We start from the raw sequence: 16,344 nt of genomic DNA on the forward strand, positions 1-16,344 counted from the left end.
CCTTACCTGAAGGCCTTACACTCCAAACAGTGTACAAAGACTTGGATATAATGAAAAGCAAGGCACCCAAGCTGAGAAATCTAGGTGTTTTGTTAGAAAAATCTGAACAGATTGTGGCACTGACATTGATTAATTAGCACTTCATTAGTGACTGGTATGGGCTTGGTTTGATAAACTAAACTTCTTTGCAAAGTTCTCTGGGCTTGTCTTCACTGAAGCGCTAGAGTGGTGCAGCGGTCTCCCTTTGTGTTTCAGTTTGGAAGAAGGGGCTATTTCTCCATCTACACATCCAAGAGTGTCTGAGCAGGCACCTCACCTACTGCTATACATCTTCAGACCGCTACTATTGCTGTTGGCTCTCTTCAGGAAGCTTCTGCTGCCCTCTTGACATACAGCAATTCAGCAGAGGATGGACTTCCAGGTGAAAAGTGGACAGTGACCTCCTGAGTCTTATTTTTAAATGGTGACCAAGACAGATAGTGACTACGATACCATTTTTCTACAGTGAGAGGGTCAGAGTCCAAAATAAACCCATCTGATCAAATCTGTAGTTTTTTTTTGTTTTTTTTTTTAAACATGTTTGGTTCGTTCCCTCATGAAGATTTCCCTCTGGACGCAAGTCTTCTGGCAAAGACTACACTGATTTGGTCAAGTAGTTCAAGTGTACGTGAAATGCTTTGAACAAGCCTACACTTTGGTTAGCCTAGTCTTGTTCATTGTCTTTTTTAGCTGTAAAAGCCTGGGCTCAAAAGATGATTCATGAAAGGATAAATTCCTTCTAGTAATATCTTCAGGTTACTTTTTCAGTTCTTTGCTATAGCTTTGTGGACCTCCAAATACAGAGGAAATACCTTCTCAGCTGTAACAACTGCTCTTCTCGCCTACACTCCTGAAGTCAGTGTTATCTCAGCACTGTTTGAAAAGAAAAACTGTTTGAACTGGCGTGGCTCATTCCAAGAGCCCAGCAATAAATATAAGGTGTGGTATTAAATATTCTTGCTGTTTAGTTTCCCTTATCAGTCTGTTTTTGCTACCCAACTCTAATCTGGCTAGGATTGCCTGTAAGCAGCTGTTGGCTACAGTTACTCACTCCTTCATGTGGAAGGGGCTAGCACGCCTGTGCAGGGGCAGAGAGAGTATGATTGAGGAAGTGATCGTATTATACAGAGGCAGATGCCCCAATCTCCACAGTGAACAGTTCTAGAATGTATGCACACTCCTTTTTCATATTAGACACCTTTTGCTGTTTGGACTGTACTCCAAGTCAGATTCAAGATGCACATGTCATTGCTTCAGGCCCTCTGAAAGATTCCATGCTTGGCAAAGCAGCAGGCGAGGTCATCAGGGAAGAGTTTCATATTGATTGTTTTTTGAGAAATGGGGAGGGAAAGGGAAATAAAGATACCTGTTTTTCCTCTCATTAGGAAAGTGGCACTATCTGTATTGCCATATCACTTCAAAGTCCTGGTCAGGATCGGGACTTCTACTTTGTACAACACCTAGCAAATGCAAAGATGGGATTCCTGCCCTGAAGAGCTTACAATTAGCATTTTATGTTAAAAAATAAAACTCAGCAGGTTAAAATTGATGTCCCTAAAAACACTTAATGCCATGTATGTCCTCTATGGGAGAAAAGAGGCCCTGATTTACTGAAGTTCAAGCATTAGTGTGTAAGCATAAGTCACACACAACAGACTTGGGTCAGCCAGTGGTCAAGAAAGCACACAACTGATTGCTTAAATTACATCCCATTCCGGGGTACAGTGAAACCAAGCAAAAGCTTCCCATGCCTCATTGCATTAATCTACATTGCTAGGTAGTGCAGAGAGGCCAACTGACAATACTTTTATCTTTAGAATTCTAGTAAACTTCACATGTTGTGAATATAACATCCCATCTAGGAACTCTGCAGCTGGCCTTGGAAACCAGCACTGTTGCTGGATGGATTCAGGGTGGATTATACAGTTAATAGCAAGCTGGCTCTATCCAAAGTGTATTTTTGCTACTCTGCTCTTGGGAAATTTCATTTTTTAGTTTTCCTCTCCAATATCACCACAGAGGCAACAAGGACCAAGCTCAGTTCAAACCCATTTCTCCTTTATTAGTTCCAACTTCACATTACATACATTGGGACTCAATAAAGAAAGAAGTTATTTCAAATAAGGTAATATTTTAACATCTGTGTTTCCAGGCGACTGTGTACAATCAGGGAGCATGTGCAGCCCATCTGGAAGAGAACAGATAAGGGATTAGTTTAAAAAAATTTCTTTAAGCAGGCCAATACTTCCACACCATTTTAGGTGGTCTCAGATCATATGGTGTTCTTCCCATCTCTCAATCAACACATTGCCAGGTTTAACAAACAGTCTAATTCTTCAGGCCCAGAAGAGCAGTACCAGCACCAGTGACCCAGCATTACCACTCCACCCGAGGAGGGCGGGGGGAAATGTTAGAAACTCAGTTTTTACCCCTTTAAACAGGCCAATTTGTTGAAGTTTTTAAAATGAGTGAAAATGCAAAGTTTGAGATGCTTTAAGGTTACATATATCTAATCTTAAAAACTCAGCCATCTTCTGTATAACCCATTATTTTCTGAGAGTGAAGCCCATTTCTAATAAATTGATATGCATCAGTTGCATCATCACTGAAAGTCGTGTTATGCTTCACTCTGGTCTACATAATAATCAACATTTACATTCAGTGGCTGGAGCTTATTTGCTATTGTGATAGATACCCATTGGCCAACTGACAGCCTTTTGGTACCAAGCGGTCAGCCAGTGATGCAGCAACATAAGCATTAGCTAATGTTAGACAATGGTAAACTTATTACTTTAAAACAGGATGTAGATTCCCATTCAAGTTATATTTGAATTTGAGGACAGATACCAGCTTTCAAGCTTAACCCTAAAAACAGATCCATCACCTTTGAAGCACTGAAAATACCTCCCCCAAGCACCATTAAAGAACGTTAGACTAGAACAGAGATTAACTTTTAGCTAAAACAGCTCCTTGAAACTGCGCTTGAAACTACTGAAGCCAACAGGAGTTTTGCCTACAGAGCACTTAAGCCCTAGCTACACTATGAAATTGACCTGTCCACTGTGTTGCAAGCAAAGGGTCCCCCAAGCCAGTGCTCTGCTTTTTGAACAGCTGAAGGGGACAGTGCTATTTTCAGCACTGGGTGGAGCCGGATCACACTTTGTAGAAGGGATAAATCTTCTGCACCTTTCACATCAGCAGCTTCAGTACTGCGGACAGTTGTTGCCAGCAATGGGACCACTTCCCAACATAGGGAAGCACTAATGTCCTGTTCTATCTTCTGTTTAAAAGGGTTAGACAGACTGAGATGTTAAAGTAAAGATTAGCATAATTTCATCTGGGATGATCCTTCCATAGGGAGGGAAAGAGCTTCTTGCAAAGACTGCTGGGAAGCAAAAGTCTTATATACTTCTGAGCAAGTATGGTAACAGCTTATTGTCAATGCAACAGACTCAAAGCTGCAACACTGAAAAGAAATGAGGATTCTTTAAAGACCAGTAATTGTGTCAATCAAGCAAACATCTAGAACACTGAATATTGCCTCTTCCCCTCACCGCCCGCCCTCCAAGCAGCAGAAACACATTGTTAGATTTTAGTAGTACTACAGCTAGGTGATCAAAATTATCAACACATGAAAATGTTTCTCTCCACATATCTTCTGTCTTCTTGCTGTATTTGGACAAATGCATTTGATAGGCCCTCTTTTACTTTTATTAAAGGCACCATCTAAAGTTTTCCATTTAGGAATGGAGTCTAGGATCCTTGGATTTAAAAAAGACATCTGTCTCAATGTTAACCTCCTTTCATTTTTAGGATGCATTAGAGACTCTAGGGGAAATATTTCAGTAATTGAATGTTACAATAATTTCTGTTACAAAAGCCTCTCTCCACTTATTAAACCATGCTCAGATTAGTCTACCACACCAGTCTCACCCACAGCCCCTTTGATTTCTTTTCACAGAACACATTACAATTAGGAATTGGACTTTAGACACCCTCATTCTGTATATATAACTAAAAAGAGAACTCTGAACTTTTCACTGAGCATAACCTTACTGTAAACACTACTGAATTGTTTTCCATTGCCAGGTAGTGCAAGTCCCAAAAGTCTTACCCATGAAACATGCATTCCACCACCCTTCTCTTTAGGGGTTCCTTATATCCAAGGAAGACTGCTATATACCCTTAAAAGGAGTTTTAGGCTGCGTAGTCCCATCTCAGGGTTCTAGGAAGATACGGTCCCCCTTACCAATTATGTTTATGCTTTGTCCAGGCCCAGTTCCTCTGGAGTGGAGATTCCCAATTCATTCAAAGTTGGTCTAAGTTCCTGGATAACATAAGGGTAGATTTCCTTGTGAGGGCCTGCCTTGTCCTAATCAGAAGAGGAAAAAATTAATTCAATAGCAAAGAGATGGCAAAGAAAAATCAATATTGCACTGTATGCCAGACTATGTCTGCCTGTGTCTGAGAATCATGTACTCACAACAGGATCTACAGCTTGATCCACTTATTGCTAGTGATAAAATAGTTTATCCCCAATAAGATGGAAAGGTAACATTGTAGCACTGCTTAAGAACAAAAAATCAGATGAACCTTCCATAGAATATCTACACTGAAGTCCGCTAATCACAGCCTGTACTTATTTGGCTGGAGTCAAGTACAAAGAGGTAGTAGCTAAATTCATTCATTTACTGCAGTGTTTTTCAAGTGTTCATAATGTGGACTTCTTCCAACCTAACCACAGTTATGTGGACTACCCTCCCCCATTCACTATCATGCAGGCCACCTCATTGCCTATTAACAAACCACAGCAGTTGCTTACATGGAAAATAAATGGGTGGTGTGAGATTTTGTCCTGCACAGAACTCCCACTAACTCCAATGGAAGCAGAGTTAGGACAAAGCTGAGTGTTTCAGAAACCCCCCTCCCAGACTATCTGTAATGAAACATACAAACTGAAAACAGGGAAAAACAGCACTAGGTGAACAGCTGGCTCTCCACACATCTCTAGATGCTCTGCAGACCAGTTTGAGGGCTGCCTGTTGATTGCTTTGGCAAAAAAGAGCAAGAGATACACGAATATCTAAACAAGTCCAAAGAAAGGGTCGGTTTATAAAACATAAAATGTTAGTTTCATGTCTCTTTCAGGGGTTAAGGAGAAGTCACCCCCACAAAAGCCTTTCAAACAGGGTTTTAGGGGAGAAGAGAAGTTTGGGAGGGGGGTTATAAACCAATCTGAGCCCTTACATTTCCCCGAAAGGAAATATTTTCAAGAATCATCTCAGTGGCCAGTCATTCTGGCATAGAAGGAAGAGGAGGAGAGCAAAAAAAGACAGGGTGCAGAGAAAAGAGAGACGATAAGTTTAGCATGTGGTCATCTTTGTTAAATTCCCTGAAAAAATGCTACAGTTGTACAGAGCTGTTTGACTTTCACAGCCATGCTATTTATATTCATATTTATGTTTTAGATGATTTGGTGATAGGCGAGGTCTCAGTTTGGTCTCCCTTAAAAGATATGTCCAGTATAGACACTTCTGAAAGTCAGGCCCCATTAGCACACGATTCCCCTACAAGTTTGCCTGGTGAAGAAAAGGGGACGACATGTTCCTTTTCTCATATTCTACAGTGTGGGCGGCAGAGGCTCACCTCTTTATTCTGTTCTCCTCTAAAGAGGAGGGTCAATAGAGGGGAAGGAAGAAGTACAGCTGTATCTAGTGCATTTACACCTTGATCCTATATAGGAAGGATTTTCTGTTGGTACTTAAACAACAACAAATTAAAACTGATTTTGACCATGCAATCTTAGTCAAACTACTAGTTCCAGTACCATCAGGAAACTGGGGGTTTCCCCTGCTTAGGTGGGTGAAAATACAACATGAGAAGCTAGGAGACTCATCTCCATTTTAAAACCCTTTCAGCAGCATGAAAGCACAAGCAGCAGCATTTCCAACATACCCCAAGTCACCACTATACGGACCTTTACAACTTCTAGGATGCGGACCGCAGTAGCAAAGTCATTTAACCGTCTACATGCTCTCAAAGCAGCATCGATGATTTTTGGTTCTGGCACCAGATCGTAGCCCACCAATGTGTTCATGCCTGTCAGAAGAAGATAAGAATGACAGCCTGAGGAAACCCCCATTATTTAATAGGTAAAAGGAGGGTTAGAACCTGTTGCGAGAGAGTTTTTCAAAGTTCAGCCTAGGGGTCTCCCTCGTCGTCCACTTTCCTTCCATCTCCATGATATTTTTAACATGATTATCATGGTGATAAACAAGCACCATCAAAATCAATTTCAATCTTATCTCTCCCACATTCCAGAACTATTTCCCCCATCTGTTCCTTTCACTCTTTTCTTGCCATTGCAGTATGATGCTAGTCATGTGATCTCATTATTTACAAAAGCTTTAACAAAAAAGATCAGGCAGCCCCTGGGCCAGCAGCAGCAGTTTGGGTGTGTGGGAGGGGGCTCAGGGCTAGGGAGTTGGGGAGGGTGTTGGGGAGAGCGGGGGTGCTTACCTTGGGGTAGTGGGCTCCCCGGCTCCTACCGGCATGGCCTCCCTGCAGCTCCTAGGCAGTGGAGGGAAGTCTCCGCACCACGCACTGCCCGCAGGCGCCATCCCCGCAGCTCCCATTGGCTGCGGTTCCCAGCCAATGGGAGCTGCGGCAGCCAGTGCTTGTTGCAGGAGCAGCGGAGCCCCTGCCCTGACCCCTGCCTCCGCTGCCTAGGAGCTGCAGGGACGCAGAGACAGTAGGAAGGCCCTGCCAGCCACAACCTCCCCTCCCCCCCAAGCACCCGCACACACCCCGACCGTGTTTCCCCCCCCCGCCCCCCCAAGAGCACCCACAGCCGCCCGCCCGCCCAAGTTTTAGTCAGGGCAGGTATTTTTAGTAAAAGTTATGGACAGGTGACGGGCCCGTGACTTTTTGTTCACAGCCCTGCGACTTTTACTAAACATATCCGTGACTAAAACGTAGCCTTAGCTATAAGAAGTGAACTCCAGGTCTACTACATCAGTGTTTTTCAAAGTTTGGGTCGTGACCCAGTGTTAGGTTGCGGCACGTAAGGCACTGGGTCGCCTTGCTCAGCACCCAGGGACCCTAGCGGCTCTGGTGAACACTGCCGAGTGGGATGTTAAAAGTCCCGTCGGCGGGGCTGCCCAGCTAAGGCGGGCTAGTGCCTACCTGTTCCAACTCTGCGCTGCGCTGCGCCCCAGAAGCGGCCAGCAGCGGGTCCGGCTTCTAGGCAGCAGAGCCACAGGGCTCCACTCGCTGCCCCCGCCTCGTGCACCGGCTCTGCACTCCCATTGGCCAGGACCTGGGAGGCGGTGCCTGTGGGTGAGAGCTGCGCGGAGTTGCTTGCGTGCCTCTGCCTAGGAGCCAGACCTGCTGCTGGCCACTTCTGGGGCGCAGCGTGATCCGCGGTGCCAGGACAGGCAGGAAGCCTGTCTCTTGCACCCCAGCTGCGCCGCTGATCGGGAGCCACCAGAAGTAAGTCCGTGCCCCAACCCCTTCCTGCACCCCAATCCCCTCATCCTCGGCGCCATCCCAGAGCCTGCACCCCCAGCCCAGATCCCTGACCCCCTCCCACACCCCAACCCCAGCCCAGAGCCCCCCCACACCCTGAACCCCTCATTCCCAGCCCCACCCCACAGCCCTCACCCCAACCCTCTGTCCCAGCCCTGAGCCCCTCCCACACCCCAAACCCCTCATCCCCAGCTCCATTGGGTCACGGGCATCAACAATTTTCTTCAACTGGGTCCCCAGAAAAAAAGTTTGAAAGCCACTGTACTACATCACTGACCATCTTAACAGTGCTGATACAAAGCAATCACAATGAAGCAGCAAGTCACACGGATTGAACTTGGACTACACAAGTAACCCCACTCCCTAATCTCAGGAGTCTACCTTCTAGAAAAGGCAAGACCCCATCACCCTATGCCCTTGGTTAGCACTGAGTAAGTTAAGAAGACTACACTGGAGGTTCCTGGGTTCTTTTAACTCCTTCACAAATGTCTAATATTACAGAGTAAGTGTAGTAGTTTATGTCATTCAAGGTAGTTTAGAAAACATACACAGATCGTACAGTTCAGTATTATGGAAGTGAATTTTAGGAGAATTTCTGAGCTCTCTGCCTATAGCACAGTACATCTGCCCTGCTATAGCATAAGCTTTTACTTTCTGACATAGCTGTAACGTTCAGTAGTCATAATATTTCAAAGCAGTTTAGGTTTCCCCATATTACCATAGCCATGAGTATTTCAATATCAGACATTCCTTCCTTCCCTTTTAACACACCTTTCCTTAGCTCCCAGGCATCAATATCTGGTTTGTTGAAGTATGTCACCCAGCGAGCATCAAATTCTTCATCTGACTCTTGTGTCCCATGAGAGTAGCAACGAGCAGGCAACACAGCTGTGTGAGGAAGGAATAGGAAAGAGTTGAAGTGAAAACAGAAGAAATTTAGTTCAAAAACGTAGGCCAAGAGACTGCAGCTATGACGTCGTCATGTCTACACAGCAACTAGATACCCACAGCTAGCCCACGCAAGCTGACTTGAGCTCGCAGGGCTGTGTCAATGCTGTGTAGACTTCTGGGCTTGGGCTTTAAGACTCTGCGGGGTGGGAAGATCTCAGAGTTTGGGCTCCAGTCTACACAACAACGGAACAGCCCCGCAGCCTGAGTCAACTGGCATGGGTCAGCCGTGGGTTTTTCTTTGCTGTGTAGACATAACTTTAGTCAGGATGCAGCAAGTACATAATAGATCTGAGTCACTAATTCAGTACATTTAAAGTCCCAGTGATGTGCTCTGTGGTAAGATGGTCCAAGTAAAGGCCTTTCAAGCAAGTGTTTGCTCTCCCTTTGAAAGAGCAAATCTACAAAATGTTTACAAACTGGATTCAAAAATGTAGTTACCAGCTCTCAAAAAAGCACTAGTTTATGCTTAATAAAAGAGATCACCTTGACATTGTTAGAATCTGTTGAACAATTAATTTTTAAAAAGGCTTCCAGGTCCCCAAATAGAAAAAGAAAAACCACTGCAGTACTTTTGCTCTGCAGCAAAGGAGTAAACCAGCCAAAAATGGAAGTCAGCGTTAAGGAAGCTCTATTTACAGTATCTAGTTGGCAACACTGTCATCATTTATGACTTCACAAGGATATTTGCCAGCTAACACTATGTCAATTTTTGCTCCAAATGAAATGGTGGGAAAGAAGAAAGTGAACTCCACTGTTCCTGCCTCCTAAGGGCTTGTCTACATGTGGAAATTGACCAGAATAGCTATTCCACAATAGCTCCTTATGTAGACACTTACTTCAGAATAAGAGCATTCACCCAGGGAGTTGTTGCAGAATAGCTATTGTGTTTCAAGTTTACACCCTACTTTATTGTGGAATGATTTCCCCATGTAAGCCCTACAATTGCTAAATAGTTGGTTTTGTAATCTAAGGGAGGAAATGTTTTCTAGTTTCTAAATCCTATTTCTAACAGTAAGGGCAGGTCTTCACTACGGGGGTGGGGGGGGGTCGATTTAAGATACGCAAATTCAACTACGCGAATAGCGTAGCTGAATTCGACGTATCACAGCCGACTTACCCTGCTGTAAGGACGGTGGCAAAATCGACCTCCGCGGCTTCCCGTCGACGGCGCTTACTCCCACCTCCGCTGGTGGAGTAAGAGCATCGATTCGGGGATCGATTGTCGCGTCCCAACGAGACGCGATAATTCGACCCCCGAGAGGTCGATTTCTACCCGCCGATTCAGGCGGGTAGTGTAGACCTAGCCTAAGAAACACTGAGGGGGTAGGACAATTGGATGACTCAGAGGGAGAAGTAGCAGGATACACACAAGTCTGGGTAACCAGGTTCAATAGTGGATGAAAGCTAACTTTCAATTAATAGCTGTTCAGTGGCCTGTGTAAAGTGACTTGGTGGCATTTGTATAGTGCCTTTGTGTACAAATGTCCAGTCCCCAAAAAACACCTATGCTGTCTCCAGGGGCATCCTGGAGGCAGAACTACTCTTACCCCAAGAATAGAATAGTGAAGCCTTGTGGGGGAAATCTACATTATCACTACTACAGCTATTCAATGAGTCAGCACAGAACTTCAATCTTCGGGGTTGTCATCCAGCACTAAGTTTCCATTGAAACTTGAGTATCTGACAGTTTCTTAAAAACATTCATTTAAATTTAATAAAAGTGGGCTGGTTTCTAAGATGAATTCAATTAACATGGTTGTAATCTAGTTTCCTCCCCTAATACTGTTCTTTATCACAAGGGGTTTTCTGAACACTAAACAAGGGATGAACAAGTAGCCTTTGCCAACAGCAACTAACAGCTATGGGACTAGCTGCTGCGCAAACAGGCAGTTAGATCCGTACTCTCAAGAGTAAGTGCTTCCCCAGCTGCTCCACCCACAGAAGTTAAAGATGACTAGGACCCATCAATTTCACTCTATGATTGGTACTGTTGAAAGAGTAATTGCACTCAGGAGCATGGTACTAATTGCCAAGCTAGCCTATCCTAAAGACAAGAGTCTAGGAGAAAAGGGAAAGAAGTTAAGACTCGTTCCTTTCTAACTTAGATGCAACACATTATTTTGTTCATATTGACCAAAGTTTTATTAGGATCTCTGGGGCGGGGGCATGTCTTATTCTATGTTTTGTAAAGTGCTATCTGCATCTACAGCACTATATAAATGTTTAATGTGTTAAAGACTTCTGTGCTATACTTTGGTTTGTTCATGCTAACCATTTTTTTCCTAGCTTGAAGTGACACTAGGAAATTTACCATTAAGCATGAAGCAAATATAATTTTCCTAAAAACACAATGTGGACTTAAGACAATGGATCCTAATTACAAAAAAAAAATTGCAAAATACAAAGGAATGTTCTCCTAAACATCATTCTCTCCAATACATAGTCAGACTAAAGTTATGTTTAACAGAATGACCTAAGTGCAACAGATTCTTGCCAGACATTGATTCAGTACATCATTTGAACAAAGCTTTCACAATGTATTCAATGTTCCCCAAAACGTAACAGATTATTGCATCATTCAAAATGTAGATTATGAATTACTGATTTAGAAATCAAAGAGTTCTCTTAAAAAGATGCATATCTCTCCACAGTATTACAATGCCTTCCTAATAGAATGGACAATGAACACTCTCAGGTATACCACTCAATTGTAGCTAATTGGAAGTCAATTGAAACTCATTAAATTTGTCTAGAATGACTGACAACCCTTCATCTTCCAGGTATACAAGTATTCCAGGGATCTGGGAGAAAAGAAGAGTATTCTGAACTACTTCGTAATAATCAGACCTTCAATTGACATATTCTTGATTTTTAATGCTTTAAATGTAGTACACCTCTAGAATGATGGCTACTTAAGTTAAAAGGATGCTGTCAACTTAATCATATTTCAAACAATGTTCCTTGTGTGTGGGCGTACTAAATTGAAGATTAAAAGCGTAAATTTAAAAAAACCAATTTCCTTTTCCTCTCCCCCCTTCTCTCCCCCAAAATCTCAAGTTGGAAAATGGAAGTATTGGGGAGAGTTTTCTCAGGCATCAACCCAAGACTGTGGAATGAGCTCTCAGAGGAACTAAGGACCATCACAAGAGCGGCCATAGGGTCAGACTAAAGGTCCATTTAGCCCAGTATCTTCCAACAGTCGCCAATGCCAGGTGCCCCAGGGGGAATGAACAGAACATGAAATCATCAAGTGATCTATGCCCTGTCATCCATTCCCAGCTTCTGGCTAGGGACACCATCACAATCTTCACCACCTTCCACTATAAGCAAAAGGCACATTTCTTTGACTTTGCTTTTTCTGACATATATAGCAACATATGTATTATAAAAAATTCCAACATATGATAGTCTACTACACACACTTCTCCAAGGGAAAATATGACAGTACAAATACAACAAACAGCCATATAGCTTAATACATTACTAGAAGTTGCTCAAGTATTACGGTGATGAGCCTGGTATTACAACCTATATAGAAGTCAGTTAAGTCATTTTCACTTTCAGATTCTTACTGCCTGTGTTTTGAGTTGCAATTACTGAAGATTAAACTAAGTTTTTAAAGAAGTGTCATGAAAATATGTCCATTGGTTTTAGTTTTTATAACTGCATGTTTACAAAATTATATGTTACGGGCCAACTAAGTTAATAACATCCTTTTAGAAATAGATACTTGTGCACTTGAATATTAAGAGCCAGGAGCTAGAACTCAAAGCTTCCAGGATATATTCCTAACTCTACTGCTGACTTGCTTCGTGACCTTGGGCAAGTTACAGCCTCCAAACACCTTGTCTACTCATAGGTAAAAGTGGATAATACTTACCACCTGCCTTTTATAGGAGATATTCCAAAATTGACATTTATAAAATATTTAGATCCAGCTGGAATGTGATATAAATACTAAAATAATACTGTGATGAAGAGCTGTCAACATACCCACATTTAGAAGGGGGGACGGCCTCAAATTCACTGTTACCCCTCACTATCCAACATACTCATCTCTATTTGGTGGTCAAGCCAGACTTGCACTCAGCTGATCTCCAGAGGAAGATGGGGACACAACAAAAGCAAAAGTAAAACATTGGTAGAAGAAAGACAAGGTCAGAAGAGTGCTGGGGGAGGGGGGAGAGGAAGTGGAGGTGTGTATATATAAAAAAGGACCATTTAAAGAGATTAATTTAAAAAGATAAGTTTGAGTGAAGACATGCCCAGCAACAGAAAACAGGACATTGTACATCACACTCAAGTGTGCTAGGCATTTCACACAAAAGAGAGAGACAGGTCTCTGTGCCAGGGAACTTACAATCTAGTGATGCACTTGAGAAAGTTATACAGGAATGAAGCACACACCAGAAAGTGGGAGGAGGGAAATACAAGTTTACAGATACTCTTATACCATTACTCAGTTTAGACAAATGCATCTTGGAGGCATAATTTTTTTTAAAGCATGAAACATTTTTGTGGAGGTGATGCTGCAAAAGTGGGTCTTGGGAGTGATTTGAATGAGATAAGGATGGAGACTTGGAAACATGAAAGGACATTCCAAGCACATAGGGTAGCAGAGAGGGCAGCACACAGACTTTTGTGAAAGGCTGTAAGAAGGTTAGCATTGATGGAATACAAAAGACGAGGAACCAGAAGAGGTGTACGAGAAGGGAGACAAGGGGCTTGTTTGTATTTAAGATACTACAGTGGCACAGCTGCGTCTCAGCAGCACTTGCATAGACACTACCTATCCCAATGGGAGGGATTCTCCTGTCTGCATAGGTAATCCACCTCCTCAAGAGGCAGCAGCTAGATAGATGGAAGAATTCTGCCATTGACCTAGTGCTTTCTACATAGGGACTTAGGTTGTTTTAACTACACTACTTGGAGGGGAGGGGATTTTTCACACCCCTGACCTACATAGTTATGCCAACCTAATTTTCTAGTGTAGACCAGGCCTAGGTCAGAGATTTAAACATAGGCACTTGAAAGCAATCAGAGAAAGCTTAACCTTGATGAGCAATTCAACAGAGTGAACATCAAGATACAGAATTGAAGACCAGGAAGAAAAGGAGGAAGATACAGCAACAAATTTTACAGCAACAAATTTTACATAAGCATTCTTTTCAAACTTATGATTTAATGGTAGCCTGGCTGCTTGTAGGAAACCACTTGAACACTTCAGAATATAAACAGGGATGCAGCAATATCAACTTCCTCAGTCCACCTTCATTTTCTTTTTGAAAAAGCAAAGATACAATCTATCCCAGGAATGACTCCTGATTTAAGTTTACTGTAGACACAGATTTGAGTTTGCAAGTGGTACATTTTTGAAACCAATAGCCTTAGAGGCCTAGTAATAATTTCAGACAAGAGCACGATATGCTCTTTCTACAGCAGTGGCTCTCAACCTTTCCAGATTACTGTACCCCTTTCAGGAGTCTGATTTGTCCTGTGTATCACCAAGTTTCACCTCACTTAAAAAAAACAAATTTACTTACAAAATCAGACATAGAAATACAAAAATGCCACAGCACACTATTACTGAAAAATTGCTTACTTTTTCATTTTTTACCATATTATAAATCAATTGAAATATAAATATTATACTTACATTTCAGTATATAGTACAGAGGTCAGCAACCTTTCAGAAGTGGTGTGCCGAGTCTTCATTTATTCACTCTGATTTAAGGTTTCGCGTGCCAGAAATACATTTTAAGGTCTCTTTCTATAAGTCTATAATATATAACTAAACTATTGTTGTATGTAAAGTAACTAAGGTTTTTAAAATGTTTAAGAAGCTTCATTTAAAATATGCAGAGGCCCCTGGACCGGTGGCCAGGACCCGGGCAATGTGAGTGCCACTGAAAATCAGCTTGCGTGCCGCCTTTGGCACACGTGCCATAGGTTGCCTACCTCTGGTATAGTACATAGATCCATATAAACAAGTCATTGTATGAAATTTTCGTTTGTACTGACTTTGCTAGTGCATTTTTCGTAGCCTGTTGTAAAACTAGGCAAATATCTAGATGAGTTGATGTACCCCCTGCAAGACCTCTGTGAACCCCTGGTTGAGAACCACTGCTATACAGACATTCTGTCACTGTCCTACTAATCTGAGGATTAGTAAACCTTAACACTTGTACTCAAGATTTGTTTTCCCTTTGGTTGCAAGGCATGTGAGATTAACCAGAACATATATTTTTCATAACGCTGGGAGAACAAGGAGAGCCTACTAGGCTGGTTTACACAAATCAAGATTTACATGCCACAGACAGGTTAGCTTTGTTATAGAAAGGCCCATATCGTGGCTGCAAGTGGTGCCAACTATCTTCAAATCAGAGTCACTGCAGAAATGCTAGACAGCGAGTGGAGAGACACAAGCATGAAAGAGGAAGCGAAACGGGCAACAGAGACAGAGGTAGCGGCATTGCGAAATAGGCCAGCTGGGCTGGCCCCAACTAACCTAGCCCCCTTTACTGCCCTTCCCTAAGGAGAGACCTGCTCCCCATCAGGGAGGTGGGGGCTAGAATCAGGGCCGACACTACCTCCTCTCCCTTGCAGGGAGGCTAGCACAGGTGCCCGTGCAGGCTTCACCTCCCTCTCCCCTTCAGCCAGCTCAATGTCACCTTCCCGTGGCGGCCACGGATTCAGCCATCCCCAGCGCTCCTTGGCGGGCGCGGCTCCCGCTTCGGCACGCGGGGGACCCCGGCGCAGGCACCGGAGGCTCGACCTGAAGGCGATAACCTTGACGGGGCAGGGCGGTGTCCTAGCCCGGGCCCCCCGCCCACCTCATGCCACGGGGCGGCGCGAGGGCTTCGGCCGAGCCGCGGGGGGGACGAGGCTACCACAGCCGCGGCGGGGGAAGGGGGGGTCGGAGTGCGACGGAGGAAGGGGGGGTCGGGAGTGCGGGGGTGGGGTGCGGGCGGCGCACACTAGGCCGCAGGTGCAGCCAGTCCTCGAGTGACACCGCAGGTCACCGCAAGGACACGGCGCTGCCGGGCCGGCGCAGCCCCCCGGGGCCCCGCCGCTGGGCGCTCCCGGAACTGGGCGCCCCCGCAGCCCCGCCCGGGACCGCGGAGCCGAGGGGGGCCGGGGCGGGGAGGGGGCGCCAGCGCGGCCGGGCTCCAGCGTCCCGGGGCCAGCGCCGAGAAGCGGGAACAAGGCGCCGCTCGCTCGCTCGCTCATTCACTCACCTGCAGCGGCGGGCCGCTGTCGGGCCCGCCGGGCCAGGCCACGGAGGCCAGCGGCGGTGCAGCGACGAAGGAGCAGGGCAGCTCCCAACATAGCGGCGCGGGCTGGGTAGCGGGACGGGACAACCGGGGCGCGAGGCTTCCTCTCGCCGGCCGCGCTCAGAGGCCACCACCACGCGCCTGGACCGAGGGTAAGGGGAGGGGCAGCGGCTACGGCGTCGCCGGGGGGACAAACCGCCCCCGCCACGTGACAGCGGGGAGCCGCAAGGGGGCGGGGCCTTGCGGGGGGGAGGAGGGGCGCGGGCGGCCATTTTGAAGGGAGGCCGGCGGGGAGCGATGGCTGCTGATAGCAGAGGGACGGGGGGGTGAGTAGGACAGGCTGCTCCCCTCCCCTTGCCCCCCAATCCTGCCTCAGAATGGGGCAGATCGGAACAGGAGGGGGACTTGAAGTTGCTCCCCCAGGCCAGGTGGGGGGCGCTGCTCCCCTAAGCCAAGAAAAGGGGGGATCTGGGCTTCTCCCTTGGACTGCGTCCACCCCAGGAAGGGCCTGTTCCTGCCACGTGGGGGCTAGCAGGTGGTAACTAAGGCCACA

General features: G+C 45.2%; 1 protein-coding gene across 1 annotated transcript; it reads right to left on the reverse strand.

Annotated features, from left to right (window-relative positions):
* Positions 1–2,078: 2,078 nt before the first annotated feature.
* LOC135884696 (cytochrome c oxidase subunit 5A, mitochondrial) lies at positions 2,079–15,954 on the reverse strand. Its single transcript, XM_065412198.1, has 5 exons — positions 15,756–15,954; positions 8,338–8,454; positions 6,017–6,138; positions 4,289–4,411; positions 2,079–2,227 (listed from the first exon to the last, which is right to left on the reverse strand). Exons 1-4 carry the CDS (start codon positions 15,844–15,846, stop codon positions 4,298–4,300), a joined length of 444 nt encoding a protein of 147 aa, XP_065268270.1. The 5' UTR covers positions 15,847–15,954; the 3' UTR covers positions 2,079–2,227; positions 4,289–4,297.
* Between the last annotated feature and the right edge of the window lie 390 nt (positions 15,955–16,344).

This window comes from Emys orbicularis, chromosome 10, assembly GCF_028017835.1.
Source record: "Emys orbicularis isolate rEmyOrb1 chromosome 10, rEmyOrb1.hap1, whole genome shotgun sequence".
Taxonomy (NCBI): domain Eukaryota; kingdom Metazoa; phylum Chordata; order Testudines; family Emydidae; genus Emys; species Emys orbicularis.

What these genes read in the sequence shown, in the direction of transcription:
- LOC135884696 (XM_065412198.1), bottom strand. Translation starts at nt 15,846, where the DNA reads ATGTTGGGAGCTGCCCTGCTCCTTCGTCGCTGCACCGCCGCTGGCCTC. An exon ending in ACAGCGGCCCGCCGCTGCAG is followed by an intron (nt 8,455 to 15,755) that starts GTGAGTGAATGA and finishes TTCCTCACACAG; the next exon opens with CTGTGTTGCCTGCTCGTTGC. An exon ending in TGCCTGGGAGCTAAGGAAAG is followed by an intron (nt 6,139 to 8,337) that starts GTGTGTTAAAAG and finishes TTCTTCTGACAG; the next exon opens with GCATGAACACATTGGTGGGC.